General features: G+C 41.0%; 2 protein-coding genes across 9 annotated transcripts in view; one reads left to right on the top strand and one right to left on the bottom strand.

Annotated features, from left to right (window-relative positions):
* LOC105726151 (uncharacterized) overlaps window positions 1-18,535 on the bottom strand; it is a 532,480-nt gene that overhangs the window by 343,966 nt on the left and 169,979 nt on the right. The window lies entirely within an intron of this gene.
* The window catches only part of FSHR (follicle stimulating hormone receptor), a 194,234-nt gene that overhangs the window by 142,568 nt on the left and 33,131 nt on the right, over window positions 1-18,535 (top strand). For 2 of the 3 annotated variants that reach the window (XM_012465479.3, XM_064364068.1), the window contains exon 4: window positions 1,683-1,757. In XM_012465479.3, the coding sequence (XP_012320902.2) occupies window positions 1,683-1,757 (75 nt within the window). The remainder of the gene's footprint in view (window positions 1-1,682; window positions 1,758-18,535) is intronic. The other variant, XM_012465480.3, reaches the window with a different exon arrangement.

Genomic DNA, 18,535 nt, shown 5'->3' with positions numbered 1-18,535 from the left:
TTACAAAAGGAAAACATTTTAGGGTCAAATGAGACTAAGAACCATTAGGTAAATAAAATTAGATAGGTTTGCTTATTTTAAGAAAACTTTTCAGAGTCTATAATATGCTAGTACACGTTTAGAATCTCCAAGAAGGATACTGTATAAATGTTTGTCAACGAATGTTCCTGGAAAGTTTTCTTTTAGAGATTGTTGATTACCATCTCACAAAATTCCCATGGAACACATTTAGGAAGGCCAATGAACTGCCTCCTGATTTTACAGATGAAGAAGGAAAGGCACAGAGAAGTTGTAAGGCTTATCTAAAGTCACCCGCCTAAATCCACACATGAATAAGAACTTGAACATTAATCTTTTGACTCTTTGTATCTTTTTAACAAGGATGGATTTTGTTTTTAGCATTTGCCAAATATCAGTAGGGGACAAATACATACACACTGTGTGTATGTGTGTGCATATGTGTGTGTGAATTTCTTTAGGAATGATACTCATTCTGTTCATTTGGCAATTCCACTCTCCCTTTTCCTTTCCTCTACCCTCTCTGTCTCCCACCTTCATTTTTCCTCATTGCCTCTGCATTCTGCAACTGATGTTCTCCCTCTCTTTCCTCATTATCTTCATGCTTCTTCCTTTCTTCTCTTTCTGCTTGGCCTAGTTGGGAAGAACCCACAGAGATTATCAGAGAAACAAACCAAAGGGCAGCCAGGCCTCTGGGCAAGGTCAGACAGGCATCCTTTGATACAGTTCAATGGACAGTCAAGGTAATGGTTTGGGTCTTTCATCTCTTTCTTGCATGAAGAGGTGCTCACCTCCATGTAGCACTGACTGCACTTAAAATGATTAATTGCCTAGTACTTAGATCTGGGTAGCTACAGGTTACAGCAACATAAAAGCTAATGAAACAGGAAGGAAATAATTAACAGAGAGCATCTCTGCAAATACACATTGATCCAGCAAGACAAGGAAAGGGCAGGCTCTCTGTGTTGGAATCCAAATGTGAACATGCTCACTTCCAGACTGTTGATCAAGAAACAGCACAGGCCAACACAGGGCAGAAGTCACCCCTTTCCATGAGCTCTGAGTGAGCAGCCTCAGTCTACTGCATAAAGGGAATCAATGGCCTTTCCCAGCTACTGTATGCTTGGATTTCATCGTTAAAAGCAAAGAGATATTGTTTTTCTCCCAACTTTCATTTTTCTTTGCCATTTCACTCTCTTTCCCTCCGATATATTTTTGCCCCTTACTCTTTTTCCTTATCTTCTTTTCACCTACTTTTGCTCTTTTTCATTCCTTTTTCTCTTGCCTCCCAACCAGACAAAAGCTCATTTCCCTATATCAGTCTCATTCCTACCCTCTTAGCCTCCTCCAATCCTGAAAGAGTCTTACTGCTAAAAGATGCAGCTCTGCTCTGGGTGAAGACAACTCACCCAGCCAATGCTCTGTTTGCCTCCAGTGGACAGGGCCCAGGTAATGAGAATTAAACATTTAGTTTGCACAGATTAGTGTAATAAAAGGCACAGAATGAATGCTTCCTCAATATTTGTTGAAATGATGGATGGATGGATAGATGAGTGGATGTATGGATGGGATGAATGATTTACTATGTACTCTGCAAAATGTGAAAAAATACTATAGCATTCCTTACCACTGAGATCACTAGCATGTTTTTTCTTCTTTTACAGTAGAATTGAAAAAGCCAACAACCTGCTCTACATCAATGCTGAGGCCTTCCAGAACCTTCCCAACCTTCGATATCTGTAAGAACTCATGTACTTTGATAGTCCCATTATGATTACATTGTTCAACCCTATTTTACAAAAAGGCTCACTTGTCTCTGGGGAGCAACTGCTTTTTATCAAGGATGGTCGTAGGGGCAGAAGTGGAGGTGGAGAGATACTTGGTGATGGATTTTAGTTTAGTCTAATGAGCAAATTCTACTAATATAATTGCATTTTGTTTTCATTTGCAAAAACAGACATAAGAAATGCCATTTGCATTAATGGGATTGTCACATGGACCTCTTCCAGAACTCAGTCATAATTTAGTGTTAATGAGATGCAGCCAAAATTTCTGCTAGCATTTAGCTTGTGACCTTGACTTCAAAGTCATTGTCTCTCTTGTTCTGCATACATGCATTTTTCCTTTGACAAATTACAGCATTTTATTTTGTATGTTTTGGTTAATAACAGACATGGTATTTTATCAGCAGAGATTCCTAGTGTTTCGGCTCTGTCCTTTGGGCCTGCCCTTATCAGCAAAAGCACTGCTTCCTCCACCCAAATGGCTTTCAGATTAGCTGAGGGCTTGACAGAGCCATGAGTGTTATAATGGGACCCCACAAAATAACAGATAAGAATTTGGACTCTGGAGTTAAACTTTCTGGGTTCAATTACTAGCTAGTGATCATAGGTATGGACTTAATATTGTTTCCTCATCAAGAGAATGGAAATAATAATAATGCATGTGTACCTGTTATCTGTTAGCATCATAATCATACAAAATCAACCACTACCCAAAGATGGAGGCTTAAAGCAACAACTATTTATGATTTTTCATCTGTCTGTGAGTTCATCAGCGGAATAGTCCTGCTGATCTGAACTATGTCTACCTGACCTCAGCTAAGCTCATTCATGCATCTACTGTTAATTGGCAGGTCAACTGGAGGTTGGCCCCGCTGGATGGTCTCAATTGGGATGACTCAGCTTTCCTCCAAGAGGCACTCATTTCTAACAGGGTAGTAGAGTAGTCTTGTTTTCATGGCAATCCCAGGGTTTTAAGAGAGACAGCTGAAGATTGCATGCATCTTAAGGCCAAAATTCTGAGCTAGGACACCATCTCTTTTGATGCATTCCGTTAGCCAAAACAATTCACTGAATCATCCAAATTCAAAAGATGAAGATGTTACTTCTTGATGGGAAAAGCTGCAAAGTCACAACACAAGGGATAGAGAAGATACAGAACTGAAGCCACTTTTGCAATCAGTTTAAAGTATTTAAAAATTTTTGCACTGTGCCTCTCATAGTAGATGCTCAGTAAATATTAGCTATTAATGATGATATGATTCTGTGTCTAAATTTTCATTCATAAGAACTGGAGTTAACAGGTATAATAAGAAAACACTGGGCCATCCTGTGCCTTAGCTCTCTGAATGAGAACTTAGGGAATAAAAGACTTAATAGAAGACAGTCCATATGACCTGAAACTTCTGCTCTCTGATAGGTACCCCAAAAAGGGTCTGAAAAAGAGAAACAAGGTCATCTGCTTCTGAGTTACTGTCAGAGGTAGGCTGGCTTCATGGGCACATAGAACTTTGTGATCAGAAGGGCCCCCACACTCAGAGGACTGCACACTGGGTTTCATTCTCTGCTATTACCATCTTGAAATGCTTAAACAAGAGGCTCTGCATTTTCATTTATACTGCATCCTACAAATTATGTAGCCAGTCCTGCTTAGAGGTTAAGGTTATGAGCTCTTCTAGTTTCAGGCTTGGAAGTCTTGATCTCTAAGTTGATCATGTTCCTTAGGAACAGAGGCTTTGCTATGCTCTCTGCAGAGGCTAACCTGCCTAGGCACACAGCAGTGGAGGAAACGTGACAACAGAGAAAGCATGAACCTCAGAATCCGAAAATCTAAGGCTTCATCCTGATTCCAGCGCTCAATAGTTGAGAAATCTTGGGCCAATCACTGGACTACCGAGATGCACGTGACTTATATGAGCCTCAAATGAGATTTAGATATGAAAATAATTTGTCAACTACAAAGTGCTCAAAAACATTAATAAATGTATTTGTAGACAAATTATTTCTGGTCAACTACTCAAAGTCTACCATCCCATCCTCAGAAAAATTCTAGTAAGTATTGAATAGAGAATTATGCTGCCGATTAAGACCTTCAGCTTTTACCTGCAAGTGCTTGGCATAGGTTCAAAAAGAGGAAGTTGGAGCATGCCTTTGCATTTAGATGAACAGAATGAAAAAGAACCTATATATGAAAAACTATGACTTCAGAAGGACTGGAATCCAAATAGAACATTGATATTTATTAGCTAGCTAGTTAATTACTGTCTCTAAACCTCAGTTTCCTTATCTATAAATTGAGTGGTTGTAAAAACCAAATAAGATTATGCCTTTAATAAAAAACACTTTGCAAATTGTTTTTGTATAAAAACTACAGAGAATTATACAAATATAAAATTATTAGCACCTGTTACCAAGTTAGTTTCCTTCATTCTTTCTTTTCTTTCCTTCTTTCTCTCAACTCCATCTCTCCCTTCCAGATCCTTCCCTTTCTTTGTTTTGGAAAATGCCAGGGTGGAATATGGGGACCCTAGAGCCTTCAGTGACAGAAAAAATGCTCTCTAGGACATGGAGAGGCATCCCAGAGGCACCTTCATTCATAAACTATTAAAAACGGCTAATGCAAAGCACCCCTACCAAAGACAGACCCAAGAATAAAACCAGCCCATCACATAGAGATATTCCCTAGCCCAAGGTAATAATAGCATATCTGAGAATGGTGGATTGGGAACAGGTAAATGAGAAATGAGGGATCATTGCAAAATTTGAAACCAAGGATCCAGAATTTGACCTCAATATTGGCCAACACCTTGCAGCCAGCACCATTTGTTCTTATTAATGAGGACCCTTGGCCCTTCCCTTAGGTGATGAGGGCAGGAGAAATACTTGAACTTGTAAGGATGTGGGCATGGAAAGCACAGCTACAGACAGAGGAAGGGAGAGAGGGAGATCCTTGGCAGAACAGAGAAAACACAGCTATGCCTTTGCCTCTGAAAAAGGTTGAAATCTGTGCCATCTGCCACTAAGTCCATCCTCCTCTTTGTATCTTTTTGTCTCACTTTGGGGTGTTGAGTAGTCCTCAGTCCTGTATCAAGTTCACACAAAGCTGGAGGTGACTGATTCCAGCCACATCTTTTTCTGAGAGAAGGTTATTGTTCCCAGGGCATTTTAAACCTGCTCTCTAACTACACCTGAGGAAAGAAAAGCACAAGTAGTATTTGGGATGGATTATGTCATTGTCGAGGGATTCTCCTTGATTGCTCTGAAAAATAACATATCATTGTCTTAGTCAGTTTGAGCTGCTCTAACAGACTACTGTAGCTTGGGTAGCTTAAACAATAAACATTTGTTTCTCATGGTCCTGGAGGCTGGAAGTCCAAAATCAAGGGGCCAGCTAGTCAGTTCTTGGTCAGGGCCCTCTTACTGGTTTGCATACAGCCATCTTCCCATTATATCCTCACATGGCCTGACCTTGGGGCATACACACAGACAGAAAGAGAGATCCCATTCCCTTCCACTTTTTGTAAGATCATTCACCCTATCATGAGGATCTTGCCCTCATGACCTTAACTAACTGGAATTACCTTCCAAAGGCTCCACCTCTAAATATCATCCCCATTGGGGGTTAGGGTTTCAACATAGACCTTTGGGGAGGACACAAATGTTCAGCTCATAGCAGTTATGTAATTCTACACTGTACAAAATGTTTGCACATCCACTGCTATGTAGATCTCCCATCAGGGAGTTGAGACTAAGAGTGTTCTATCTTAAGCCTCTGACTTATTGCCAAAGGTGGACTTTTCCCAATTGTGTGCTCCTCCTCAGTGCATGGCAACTCTACCCTCCAAAGGCACTTCTGCCTGCCATATGTGTGTGTGTGTGTGTGTGTGTGTGTGTGTGTGTGTCAGGTTTATATATATAGCATATATATATATAGCATATATATATATAGCATATATATATATAGCATATATATATATAGCATGTAGAAGTGCCTTTGGAGGGCAGAGTTGCCATATACATATATGGCTAAGACTCTCTAGCCCTTTGAAATATTTTCCAAACTGCTAAGAGGGATTACCTAAATTCATAGGTAGTCTTCTAAATTGGAAAGATTTTGTCAGAGAAACGAAACCTAGTTAAGCTTCCATCTTACAGCAGTTAGCTTGGGCTACCCTAACAAAATACCATAGGCTGAATAGATTAAACAACAGAAATTTATTTCTGACAGTTCTGGAGGCTGTTAAGTCCAAGAGGTACTGGCCAATTTGGTTTCTGGCTTGCAGACAGCTGCCTTCTCCCTGTGTACCGTTAGAGAGAGAGTGAGAAGAGGAGAGTGAGAGAGCGAGACTTGAGTGAGAAAGAGTGAGTTTCTGGTGTCTTTTCTTATATAAGGACAATAATCCCCACAGGTTAGAGCCCTACTCTTATGACCTCATTCCGAATACAGTTACAGTGGGGATGAGAGTTTTAACAGTTAAGTTTTGTGAGGACACAGTTCAGTCCATAGCACATCTTCTGTGCTTATTTTCATCTAAGCAGCAGTCTTAACAGCTTTATAATCCAGCAGCGAGGTAGAGGTAGATGGCAATGATTTCAGATATTCTTTGGGATGATGAACTACTTGCTTCAAGACAAAGAAAAAATGCAAAATGGATGAAGGAATCCAGTGGGTACCAGTAGGATTGAGTTGTTTGTTTTGTTTCATTTTGTTTTTTTCTTAAGCCAGGATAAATGTTAATCATCACAGCCACTGAAGCAGGAGATTGCAAGGGGTAGGGGTGAGTCGCTATTTGACTTGAACGTCCTAATTGCTGCACATGCGTCCTTAAAAATGTTGTTCTGAAGTTCTCCCTGTTGATGCCATTTCACGCTGCTCATTTGATGGCACAGAATTCAAGACAACTAGAAATCAGTGCTCTTCATCAATGCCTTCATGCTTCGCTGAGGAACTTGAAGTGGTTAGGAAAAAAACCTCATGAATAAAGAAATGTTCCTTAAGTTGAAGAATATGCATCAAAGGATTCATCTGGGTGGATTTTTTAAAGTCAATATTGTATTTACAGGCAATATTTCTTTCTTTACTGCTCTGCCTTCCTGGAGCTGACCTTTTGTGTATGAAAGATTATCTATTGATCTGTAAATAAAGTTTACACAATATTTTCTTGCCTTTGCATCCTGTCACAGTCATTCTCAGGCAGCTGGATGTTTCTCTTGCTTTGCTGCTCAATAAACCATAGTGCCATTTTAGCAAACCTTTCACACAGTGCTGTAGGCCCCACCCCCATGCCCCACTAACAGCCATCTTCCACCCAGATGTCGGCCTGTTAGACCTCCTTACCATGCCTGTTAATGGCTGCAATGCCATCTGCTTTCTCCAGTTGGGAACAATTCCAGGAGATTTTTCACTGGGACTCCCCTCAGCAATCCAGGCTGTTTCATTCCCAACCCTGTGCTAGGTCCCTCTCTCTCTTTTCTGCATTCCTCCCTTTAATTTGGTCTAGTAGGAGTATTGAAAGGAGCTTTTCTGGTTATAAAAGCTGAACTGTTTTTTGGAGTAGCACGGCAAACGGACAGAGGGCAGGGAGTCAAGAGGCAGCTGAGAGCGGTGAGGAAGCACCCAGACTCTAGTCCCACCTGTCTGGGCACAGGTCTCAGCTCCTTCCCTCTTTTGCTGCATAAGCTTGCGTATTTGGCTTCACTTTCTTTTCTGAAAAGTAGTAATCTTAACATTCCTTGCATCATTGAATTGTATTCATTAAATTAAAACAAATGAAGTGTTTAGCGAAATGATCGACATTTAGAAAATTCACAACAAATATTATTCATTCTTATCAAATTCCTGACCCTGTGATTTACTAGTTAGGGTGCCCATGCAAGAGACTTCATCTCCTTGTACCTCAGCTCTCTCCTCTTCTTAAAAAAATAATTAAAGGAAAAAATAAAATTATGGTAATTCCTACCTTTTAAGACCAGTGTAGGATTAAATGAGATACTGATTGTAAAGCTTCTGGTACATCATCCAGGCATAAGAAATGTTTCTGATTTGATGATGATCATCATGATGATAGTGGTGATGGTAGTGATGATGTTTCTTTTCCCTTCCATTATTCCTAAGGTTTTGAAGGCCTCTTTAACTGCTTTTTTTGGACAAAATCCACCACTCAGCATTCTCTCATGGAAATACACCATTCATGTTTCTCAAAAGACAAAAGGAACTTTCTTACAGAACCCCTGACATATCCAAAAAGGTCCTTCCAACAAGCAAAACTACATTATCCTGCAGAGTTCTAATAGTTCTTAACCCTGACTTTTATGTTTATTTTCGACACTAGTGGTCCACAACCTCCCTTGCCAATCCCATTCAAGATAATTCCAGTTTTTCACACAAACAGCTGGTTGAATAATACTTCCCATTTTTATGTTTATTTATAATTTAACACTTATCATCCTTTGTTGCATTTGAACTCAACAATCCACAGGGTAAGCAGGACACAGCCATTTTACAGGAGATGTAAGCTGACTTGTTACAGTCCTTGGTTATAGGGCTCTTCTGACAGGAGGATGCAATGTCTTTACAGAATGAATCATTCTTATACCTTTGGTGCTTACCTATGTTCACTTCTCTATGATGGTGGAAAAAGAGCCATATTTGGGTTCATTTTTAGAAGTTATGGTAGCATGTGCATGGTGGAAAGGCCTGGTGGCTCCCCATTTCTCCTTCATCCTTTTTGAAGTGAATTCGCCAATCAATAAGAACTCATTTACTCAACCGATCATTCAACAGCCAATTACTGAGGTCATAATACACCCCAGGCTTTGCTGTAGCTATTAGTCTCTCCAATTAAAAGGTAAACTCGATAAGGGCAGAGGCTTTATCTGTCCTGTCAAACAGTGTTGGGTAATGTCAGGTGGTGATGATGCTATGAAGAAAAATAAAGCAGGGAGTCATGTTTTAGAAAGGGTGGTTGAGACATGTTCTCACTCATAGGCAGGTGTTGAACAATGAAAATACATGGACACAGGGAGGGAGCATCACACACTGGGGTCTATTGCGGTGGGGGGATAGGGGAAGGAAAGCAAGGGGTAGGGAGGCTGGGGAGGAATAACATGGGGAGAAATGAGCAATATAGGTGATGGGGGCTGGAGGCAGCAAACCACATTGCCATATACGCACCTATGCAAAAATCCTGCATGATCTGCACATGTACCCCAGAACCTAAAGTTCAATTTAAAAAATTAATTAAATTTTTAAAATAAAAAATAAAATAAAAAGAAAGTGTGGTTGAGAAAGAATGAAAGGAATGGCTTGTGTGAGATATAGGAGCTATCAATGCACAGCTCTCACTTCAAGGAGCTCAGTCTTTTGGGGAGAAAAGACTATCAAATGTTGACAACTGGAAATAGCAGTGCCTCTGGAGAGCTGTATGGCGCAGATTGTGAATGAGAAGACTGACCCTGTGCCTCAGTCCAGATTAGTCAGGGAAAGATTCTTGTGGGCATCTTGGGGGTAACGTAGCTGGAACTTGAGTGATAAATATGATTTGGAAAGATTTAAAGGAATAAATTTCCTGTGAAAGAAAGAAATGAGTACTTTAAATGCATAGAATGCAAGAACCATGGAGAAGATAAAGGATGGAAAGAAGCTGAGTCCCAACTAAAAAGAAGGTGTGTAGTGGGAAGGATGATGACTAGATTTAGATGAATTGGGTTGGATAGGATTTGGAGAAAAATTAAGGCAGAGAAATGTAGGCCTAACACCATAGGAAGAAACAAGTTATAACATATTCTTGAGCAGCAGAGTGACATAATGAGAATGATTTGGACTGTAAATTGCCCGGGTAACAGGATACAGACTATACTACAGGGAGACCTGTTAAGGGGCATGTATTAGGGTTCTCTAGAGGGACAGAACTAATAGGTTAGATGTGTATGTGCAGGGGAGTTTATTAACTATTATTAACTCACATGATCACAAGGACCCACAACAGGCCATCTGCAAGCTGAGGAGCAAGGAAGCCAGTCTGAGTCCCAAAGCTGAAGAACCTGGAGTCTAATGTTTGAGCACAGGAAGAATCCAGCATGGGAGAAAGATGTAGGCTGGGAGGCTAAGCCAGTCTAACCCTTTCACATTTTTCTGCCTGCTTTATATTCTAGCCACACTGGAGGTGATTAGATGGTGCCCACCCAGATTAAGGGTGGGTCTGCCTTTCCCAGCCACTGACTCAATTGTTAATCTTCTTTGGCAGCGTCCTTAGAGACACACCCAAGATCAATACTTTGCATCCTTCAATCCATTCAAGTTGACATTCAATATTAACCATCACAGGGCAGTTGCCATAATCCAGGGATACAGTAATGGTGGCACCTAGAGGGCTAGAAAGGCATGGTTCAATGGGACACATTTCCAAGACAGAATCACTGGAATATGTTTCACCTCTGGGTTAGACATGGATCCAAGTGGTCGAGTGGTTTTTTTTTTTTTTTTTTTGTCCACTTACTTTTAGTAACCCCTAAAAGCCTCTCTTCCCCCAATACCCTCCCCTTAGCACCTCCCACACAGAGTCATCCTGCAGATATCACTCATCAAGAATTCAGTCATCTTATACAGGACTGTGATTATAGTGAAGAAAATGTTAGCCATCTCCCTGCTGTCAGTGTTGCAAGTATCTAAGGATGTTGCCATGACTACGAGGATATTTGGGCACAATCAAGATTTACAATTGCTTCTTTTCTCAGTAATCTGTCTGGCAGAGCCAACTTTGCCTACCATTGTCAACTCTAGGAAAATGTGGCCAGCTCTTCCTTCCAGAACACTGATGTTCAAGGTGAGATTTTACTGTAAGCCTGTCATCTTCAGGGAGGGTAAAGGTGGTGACATTTTCATGCTGCTAACCTTTCCTCCCTCTTCTCCTCTAACCTGTTCAGTATTCTCTCTCCTGCAAGAAGCCCAATTCCTTTCCATCAGCAAAGAGATCACTTGATCCATCAGTTCATATCAACATATTCAGGTTCTGATAGTCTCCTTTCAAGCAGAATTTGTGTTTTTGAAAGAGGAACCTGAAAAAGGTAATGCTAAACACAAGAGTTGGTAATGATGGACTCCCTGACAGGGGGACTTCCAAGAGGGAGAGAAAAGCTCCACAGGACCCACTCAAATAGCACATAGGTGATCATCTATTCTGCCCATTTGCAGATTTGCTGCAATTTAATTTTCATAGGATATGCCTTCTTACAAGGTAGGTGTATCCTTACCTCATTAATTTTGAAATAAGACCTGTCTCTCTCATCACCAGAAGTCAGATATAAGGATAACTCTAAAGAGGATTAGGTGAGAAGCAAGTCTCAGATTAACCTAGTAAAGCTCAGCTCTGATTTATTTCTTCTCGCTGGTATCATCCTCATCAGATACCCCCCATCAGCCAGCGATGTACTAATCCCTTCAGACCTCGGTTTCTTCATCTGCAAACTGAAAATAACAAAATATGCTTCAAGAGGTGAGTCAAATGCGGAAAATGAAAAATCTTCTCAGATCTACTCTAGCCCTCCAGTGCTCGGTTTCCAAACTGTGACCTTCATGAATCTGGGGTTCCCGGTGTCACTGCCTGTCCTGAGTTCAGCATATTCAGGCCCAACACGAGGGGCCCTATATGGAAAGAGGAAGTGATTCTGCAAGATAAGAACATTCAGCATCTTGCAGCCACTTCACTTCCCAGATGAGGCTCAAATCCTTCCTTAGGATTCAAACAGAGCCTTTAAACGCTGAGATCCTGCAGAAGCAGTAAGAAACTTAAATCAGCTATAAATTGTTCATAAATTAAGGACTGCTAAAGTACAGCTCCTAGAGCTAAAGGACAGTCACGGATGTATCCCTGTCACCTCAGTCCCTGACAAATTTGTTCTCACAACCACCTCAGCAGAGCCTGAGAGGCACTGGATGTGAAAATGATGTTTAAGAGGTAGAAAGCACCCAGCAGCCATTAGAGCTGGCCTGGGAAGGAGAAATCCTCAGCAGGGCCTGCCTGGGGCACAGGCAGAATGACAGCTTGGACAGTGCAAACTGAAGAGAATTTAGGCAAAACTCCACCCCCACGGAAAATAAACTGCTGCCTCTTATTCCATCACTAAAGACTCATGTTGGGAGGTTTAAAAGATATCTTTGTCCTTTCAGACCCTTTTAGATTTGCAATTATCCCTGGGACAGGCCACACATTAACAGCTACCATCTCCATGGGATGGGCTAGAGGAGGCAGGGCAGGGCAGCATGCAGCCAGGGTCGTAAGGACACAGAGAGAAGGGAGAGTGTCACTCAAATGAACTCAGCCAGATTCTGCAGTACTTCGGGGGGGGCGGGGGGGGGGACCAGGTTGTCTACATCACTATATCCCCAGTGCAGGGAGGGAGGATTACTCGTTTTTTCTTTCATAGAAACCTGGTTGTGATGCAGGTGCTTGCACCTGGTTCTCACTCCACTCCAAAATACTTGCTGGGAGAGATCCACTGTTTCCTTGCTTCCATGTATTTGTTCATCTCATCTACTTTATCTTTCATAACATGTGTTCTTAGGCTGTAAGATCCTGGTACAGGAATGTTCTAGCTGAATTGTCCCAGCTGCCCCCAAACTCTTGATTTGTCCTTCTGGGAGGAACATTGTCTTTCCAAAGGGCAAGTCTGCAGGAGGAATACATCCAGGGACTCACCAGTTAGCCAGATCAGGACCAGGAAGCCATGAACTAGCTGGAGATTTCCCCGCTAGATTCCACTGACATCCAATCCAGAGCAAAGGCTATGGCCTATTTATCTCTCAGCCACCACAGAGTACAGGGTCTGCACACAGTGGCCCTTCATAAGAATATCGGCAGGGTGGTTGGAACCTTTCTGTTTGGGTAGAGAAAGGGGAGCAGCTGCTGTTTTTAGAGAAATATCTTGGGGCATCACAGAGTATGAACATTGAAGAGACAAATGCTCCACGGAAGAATATTTTCGTCCTCAACAGACATCACAAAAACGTTCTGCTGTGGTTTAATCACGAGCTCACCCACAGCAAACAATCCACAAATAACATCTAGTTCAAGAGGCAATGAGCTTTTCCATCACCCATTTGGAATTCAAAGAGAGCAGTGCTAAGAAGAAAGAGCCTGGCATGCTTGAAGGACTTGCAGGGGAACCATCATGGTCTCTCTGGACAAGGACCAAATCACGGGACCCACACGGACACAGATGCATTCAGCAAGCCATCAGGGAAAAGCTCTTTTCTCTACAGAAGAGCCAAAGACCCAGGTTCCAGCCCTGGCCCTGCCTGTGAGAACCTGTAAGCAAGTAACAGGGCCTCCCTGGGTGATATGGTCTGGCTCTGTGTCCCCAGCCAAATCTCATCTTGATTTGTAATCCAAATTGTAATCCCCATGTGTTGGGGAGGGACCTCATAGGAGGTAGCTGAATCATGGCGGCTGTTACCCCCATGCTGTTCTTGTGATAGTGAGCGCGTACTCACGAGATCTGATGGTATTATAATGGGCTTTTCCCCTTTGCTCGGCACTTCTCCTTGCTTCTGCCATGTGAAGAAGACACATTTGCTTTCCCTTGCACCATGACTGTAAGTTTCCTGAGCCCTCCCCAACCCTGAGGAACTGTGCATCGATTAAATCTCTCCTTTTCATAAATTACCTAATCTCAGGCATTTCTTCATAGCAGCATGAGAATGGACTAATACACTGGGCCTCAAGGAAAATGGAGAAAAACCATAACTCCCTCATTTCTTAGTAAAAGGTTATTGTAAAGAGAGATGAGGAAGGAAGGGGCAAGATGAAACTGGGTGTGGGAACATTTTCAAAGTTAAAAGCAAACAACAAATGCAAGCGTTGCTAGTTGTATAAGGCATGGCTGGTTGATACGGGCATGAGTAACAGAAATCTTAATGCAGAAAGCACTTTCACTTTGTATTAATTAACTAGTCTTACAAAAGACCTGTGAAATATTTACTGGTGGCTCCATTTTACAGATAAGAAGCTTGAGGTTCAGAAATGCTGACTGTATTGGCCCAAACTTACAAAATGGGATTAAGAAATTACACTGGGGAAGAAGGCTCAGGGCAACTGAATTTATTGAGCGTCTACCAGATGCCAGACTCTGAACTAAGCATTCTATTCACACACATTACGTTCCAATCTTCTAGAACAGTGAGGTATGCATTTTTCCCAATCTACAGAGGAGGTCTTTGAAACTCAGAGATTACATAGTTGATAGAATTAAGAACTGAACCCAGGAATGTCAGACTCCAACCCAGTTCATCCTGCCTCCCAACACAGCACAGCTAGAGGGATGTAGGATGTGGATGAAGCCAACGCCAACATGCCCAGTGCTCAGCGCACAACATTGACACTTTATTAATATGTTCGCCACTAGGAATTTGTGATCATCTTCTTGGGCTAAGTTGAAGTGTACATAAGAAAGAGCTTTCTAAATAATTAATATTAGAAATGAGTTGTGGGAAGGGTGTGCAAACTGTTTAAAATATTAACTCTTTTGCAACTCCCTTATGTAATTTAAAAGTAATTGCTTGCCACAAATTGGTAGTTTGATTAAAGTTATTCTAACATCAGCATCCAAGAAGGTCTCAAAAGGTTGCTGCTTGGCAACTCTGTTTGCTGTGACTCTCACCTAGAGGTAGCTTTAAGTTTTAGAAGTTCTTATACAGCCAGTACAGGATGATGGAAGCAACGTCACCAAGAGGCAGGGGAGCCAGAGTGCCTGGGTTCAGGTTCCATCTGCCCTACCTTCCATCAGACAAGCTAAATAATTTCCACTCTCTAAGCCTCAGTTTTCATATCTATAAAATAAAGATTATAATAGTACCTCTTCCTAGCATTATTGGCAGGATTAAATGACTTTAATACAGGTAAGACATTTACAATGGTGTCTAGCTTGTGGCAATAAAATAGGTGAGTGTTAACCATTACTACTTCTGATTCAGATCTAGAAATTTTGAGCAGGTCATTTACTCTCTGTGAGCCTTGCCTCTCCTATCAGTAAAATGGTAATCATAATTATGCTCACCTTAGAAGCCTACTGTGAAGTCAAATGAAATCCTATAAAATGCCTTTGTCCGGTATGTGCTACACAAATAACAAGGCAAGTTTATTTTTGAGTCTTTTTTTCTTAGGAGAAAAATCTGGGTCAGATTTGTGACCTGTGTAACCAGTTCCTAGGAGTGCAGTTTCTTTTCAGTTAGCAGTGTTTCTTTAGCCAGCTGCTCGCTCAGCCCAAATTCAGACCCTGGTCACTGTGTTCCCCAAGCCTGAGGGGGCAGTTATGACACTTTCTACATGGTCTTTTTAAAGTCCCTCTTTCAACCTAAGTGAAGCAGCAAGCAGCGCTGGCACAGGGATAGGAAGGGGAAAATCCACAGCTTTCTCCAGAAACCCTGCTCACAGAATCTCTCCCCGAATTCAACTCTCCACACTGTTTTCATGCCCAGTGTGCATGAGAGATTAAGAATTGTGTAACTGGTTTCCGGAAACCTGAAATGTAACATTTTTTCTACCTTTGTTTCTCAGGGAAAACTCCAACTATGACATCGGCTACACTGAGCTCTGCCTTAGCCACAGAGATATCCCATAGCTTGCTCCCAATTAAAAGTACAAACAACATCAATAGTGACAGCCCATCACAAACTTCATTTATTTATTTTTCTACATGCAAGTCAGGCCTATTTTGTCAAAGATTTCTCCTCGGTTTAGTTCCCTTTTGACTTACTTTGCCATGATTCTTTTTATCCTAATCTGGTTACATGTAGAAGTTCATTATTGGACTAGGAGTAGGAATCTGACCTTGTGACTGGCATCATTTACAAGCCTAGTGTACTTATACAGAGTCCTTTGCTTTACCTCTCCTAGTTGTAATCTAAGAGGTCCATCCTAAAGTATGCAAACTTGCTGCTAGAAAGTAAACCAAAGTTCACTGGACATAGTCTGCCCTTTCACCAATATAGTTCTGATTTTGTATATTGTGAACGTTCTGATGTACAGCATGGTAGAAGAATGGAGTGTGCTGACTGATGGAATACTCTACCTAAGGAAAGTTTACCAACCATGTCCTAATAGTAATAGCATCTTTAAAGAATTAGTCTACAGTAAAAGAAGTTGGCATAAATGCTTTAGCTTTTAGCAGAGCTTCCAAGGTTGAACTAGGAAACATCAAACTCAGGATATACTATACAGTGAAGTGGGAGTCCAAAGTCAGCATGTCTGGGGAAAGCCAGCATAGTATTTCCTTCTCCTAAAAATTTATAGTGAGTAATATCATGGTAAAGGCTCTGAGAATCCTGCAGCAAAGAAGCTGCTTAACCTTATTAACCCAGCATTCCCCAAACTTATTTGACCATTGTAGCATTTCATTCATAAGCAAAGTGTTTGTATCTTCTGGAAATACTGTTTCTAGAGAAATGTTCAGTTTCTACGCTGGAAGGCATCTTAGAGGTCACAGAGTCCAAGGCCCTCCTCAGGAATAAAGCCTTCCATACAGTTACTTGGACATAGTAACTCTATGGTTGCAGAGGTGGGAAGCCCATGCTTAGCACAACAATCCATTTCTTGTTGGGCAACTGCCATAATGAATTAGAATCTGTCTTTAAGTTAAGACAACAATAACCACCCATGCTTTAGATTAAGAAAGATCTAAATTCAACCTCTAGCTCTGCCTCTCCTTACGTGGCTTTGAGAAAGCTACTGGACTTCTCTCAGCTAAGCATCCTCAACTCTAATGTGAGGATGGTAGTGCTACCTATCTCTTAAGGTAGTGAAGAGGAATACATAAAATAATCGATGGTAAGTGCTTGGTGCGGTACCTGGTACATAGGAAGTGTTCAATAAATGTTGACCATTATTATTATAAATCCTATATCTACTTCCAGAACAGAACAGCACATATCTATTACCATTTCCACCTGGCAGCTCTTCAGAATTACAAGTTTCTCTTCCCAAACCAAGTATCCTATACATCGGACAGTAGGATCTTGATTCCTCACCCCATTAGTGAACAAACACACACACACACACACACACACACAAATAAACAAATAAAGCATAAGTCCCCAAATAAGTTTATTGATAAAGTAGATACACATGACTGCAATCTTGTGTGCATTACACACACATGTAAAAATACTATTTTAAAGAATGAAATCAAGATGAATAAAACGCTTCTACATTTTCCTCTTATCTTATTATATACCAGTTCACATAGCACAAAAACCTGTTTTGCTCTCACTAAATATAATAACAATATTTTAGACAAAGAAATTTCATGGGATGTGCTTTTTTTTTAATCCTTAGTTTAAGAGGTCATTGTAATATTAGATTTTAATGGCTGTCAAAGCTGAGAACGAAACTTCACTAAAATAGGTAGATCCAATGGAAGAACAGCTCCATACATATACTCGCTGAGTCATCATACTTAGTGTTTATATCTTTCTATGCAAACTTTTATAAAACTCAGCTAGTATATTTTTTCCCTAACATCAATCAGATGTTCTGGCTGACGTTAGGGAAAAAATAGACCAGCTGAATTTTACTAGTACCTGGAAACTACCTGGAAAATGTTGAATTTTTTTATATTTTTAGTGAAAGCATCCAAAACTCCATGAAAAACTTAAACTTGTTGGAAAATTGCATTTCCTTATGTTGAAAACACATACCATGAGAGCCTTCATACATGAGGAAATACATCACTTTCTGCAATAAATAAGCAATTTCCATACATTTTTCCTAGTGCTTTTTCCATAGCACAGATTTTTTTTTCAAAACTGTTGCTTTCCTCCCAATTATTAATATATTACCTTTCCCTTAAAAAGACAAATCAATTGTGTCTAGTTAGAAAATATCTGCTTAGTACCCTTATTTCTGACAGCCACTTGTATTAGAAAAACTCAACAAATTTGGATCACTTGTCTTTTTATAGAAAAATGTGCAAGTCATCTTTAGTTTATCAACTCTGGGTAGTAATTTTCCTTGACTTCAACAAACCTCTAAGTGATAGTATGATCCTGATCAGAAAAGCCAGGAGCCAGAGGCTAAAGACAGATAGAAAGGTTGATCCAGGCAGGTTTATCAGAAGGAAGCAGAAGGCAATTAGAGAAAGAGGGCAGGAGGAATCTGGGAAACTCCACTGTGGCTTCTACCAGTTATGCCATCAGCCTACTCAGGTGTCCTATAGGTCGCGCAGGGACTCAGACAAGGAAACAGTATTTCGGCACCCAAGAGAACTAGGGAGATGTAAGACATGACCCAGGTCCTAGTGGATCGAGGAAATCAGAGTCTCAGATACAGCAACTGGAATATAAGGCTGGAACATGACCACAGCAGTAACAGTGCCTGGACATGGGGCTAATTTTTCCTAAAAGGTAAATCTTATTTCCCTGTGTAAAAGGTAAGAGATCTGAGCCCTGGAGACTTCAACTAACCCCTAAAGCTACACATCTTAAAAAATGATAAAGCCAGGACTTGAAACCAAACCATCTGGCACCAGAGCTAGTACCTTTGAAGCTATGTCCTGCTCAAAAACAGAGTCTGATTGCTAATCTAGGATGCTAGGTCCAAAGAGAATCTGCAGCCAGGCCGATAGGACTGACCTCTAGGAAATGTTACCCTAGAGCTCCTTCAATTTCCCCTGATTACTAGGGAGTCTGGTTTCCGTGGAGACTGAGACAAAGAGTCCTAGTTAAATATGAGAGTTAAATAGTT

The sequence above is a fragment of the Aotus nancymaae genome, unplaced genomic scaffold, assembly GCF_030222135.1.
Source record: "Aotus nancymaae isolate 86718 unplaced genomic scaffold, 86718_ANA_hifiasm-v0.15.2.pri h1tg000057l, whole genome shotgun sequence".
Taxonomy (NCBI): Eukaryota; Metazoa; Chordata; class Mammalia; order Primates; family Aotidae; genus Aotus; species Aotus nancymaae.
The sequence above is the reverse complement of the archived record's forward strand: the minus strand, read 5'-3'. Positions and strand labels throughout refer to the sequence as shown.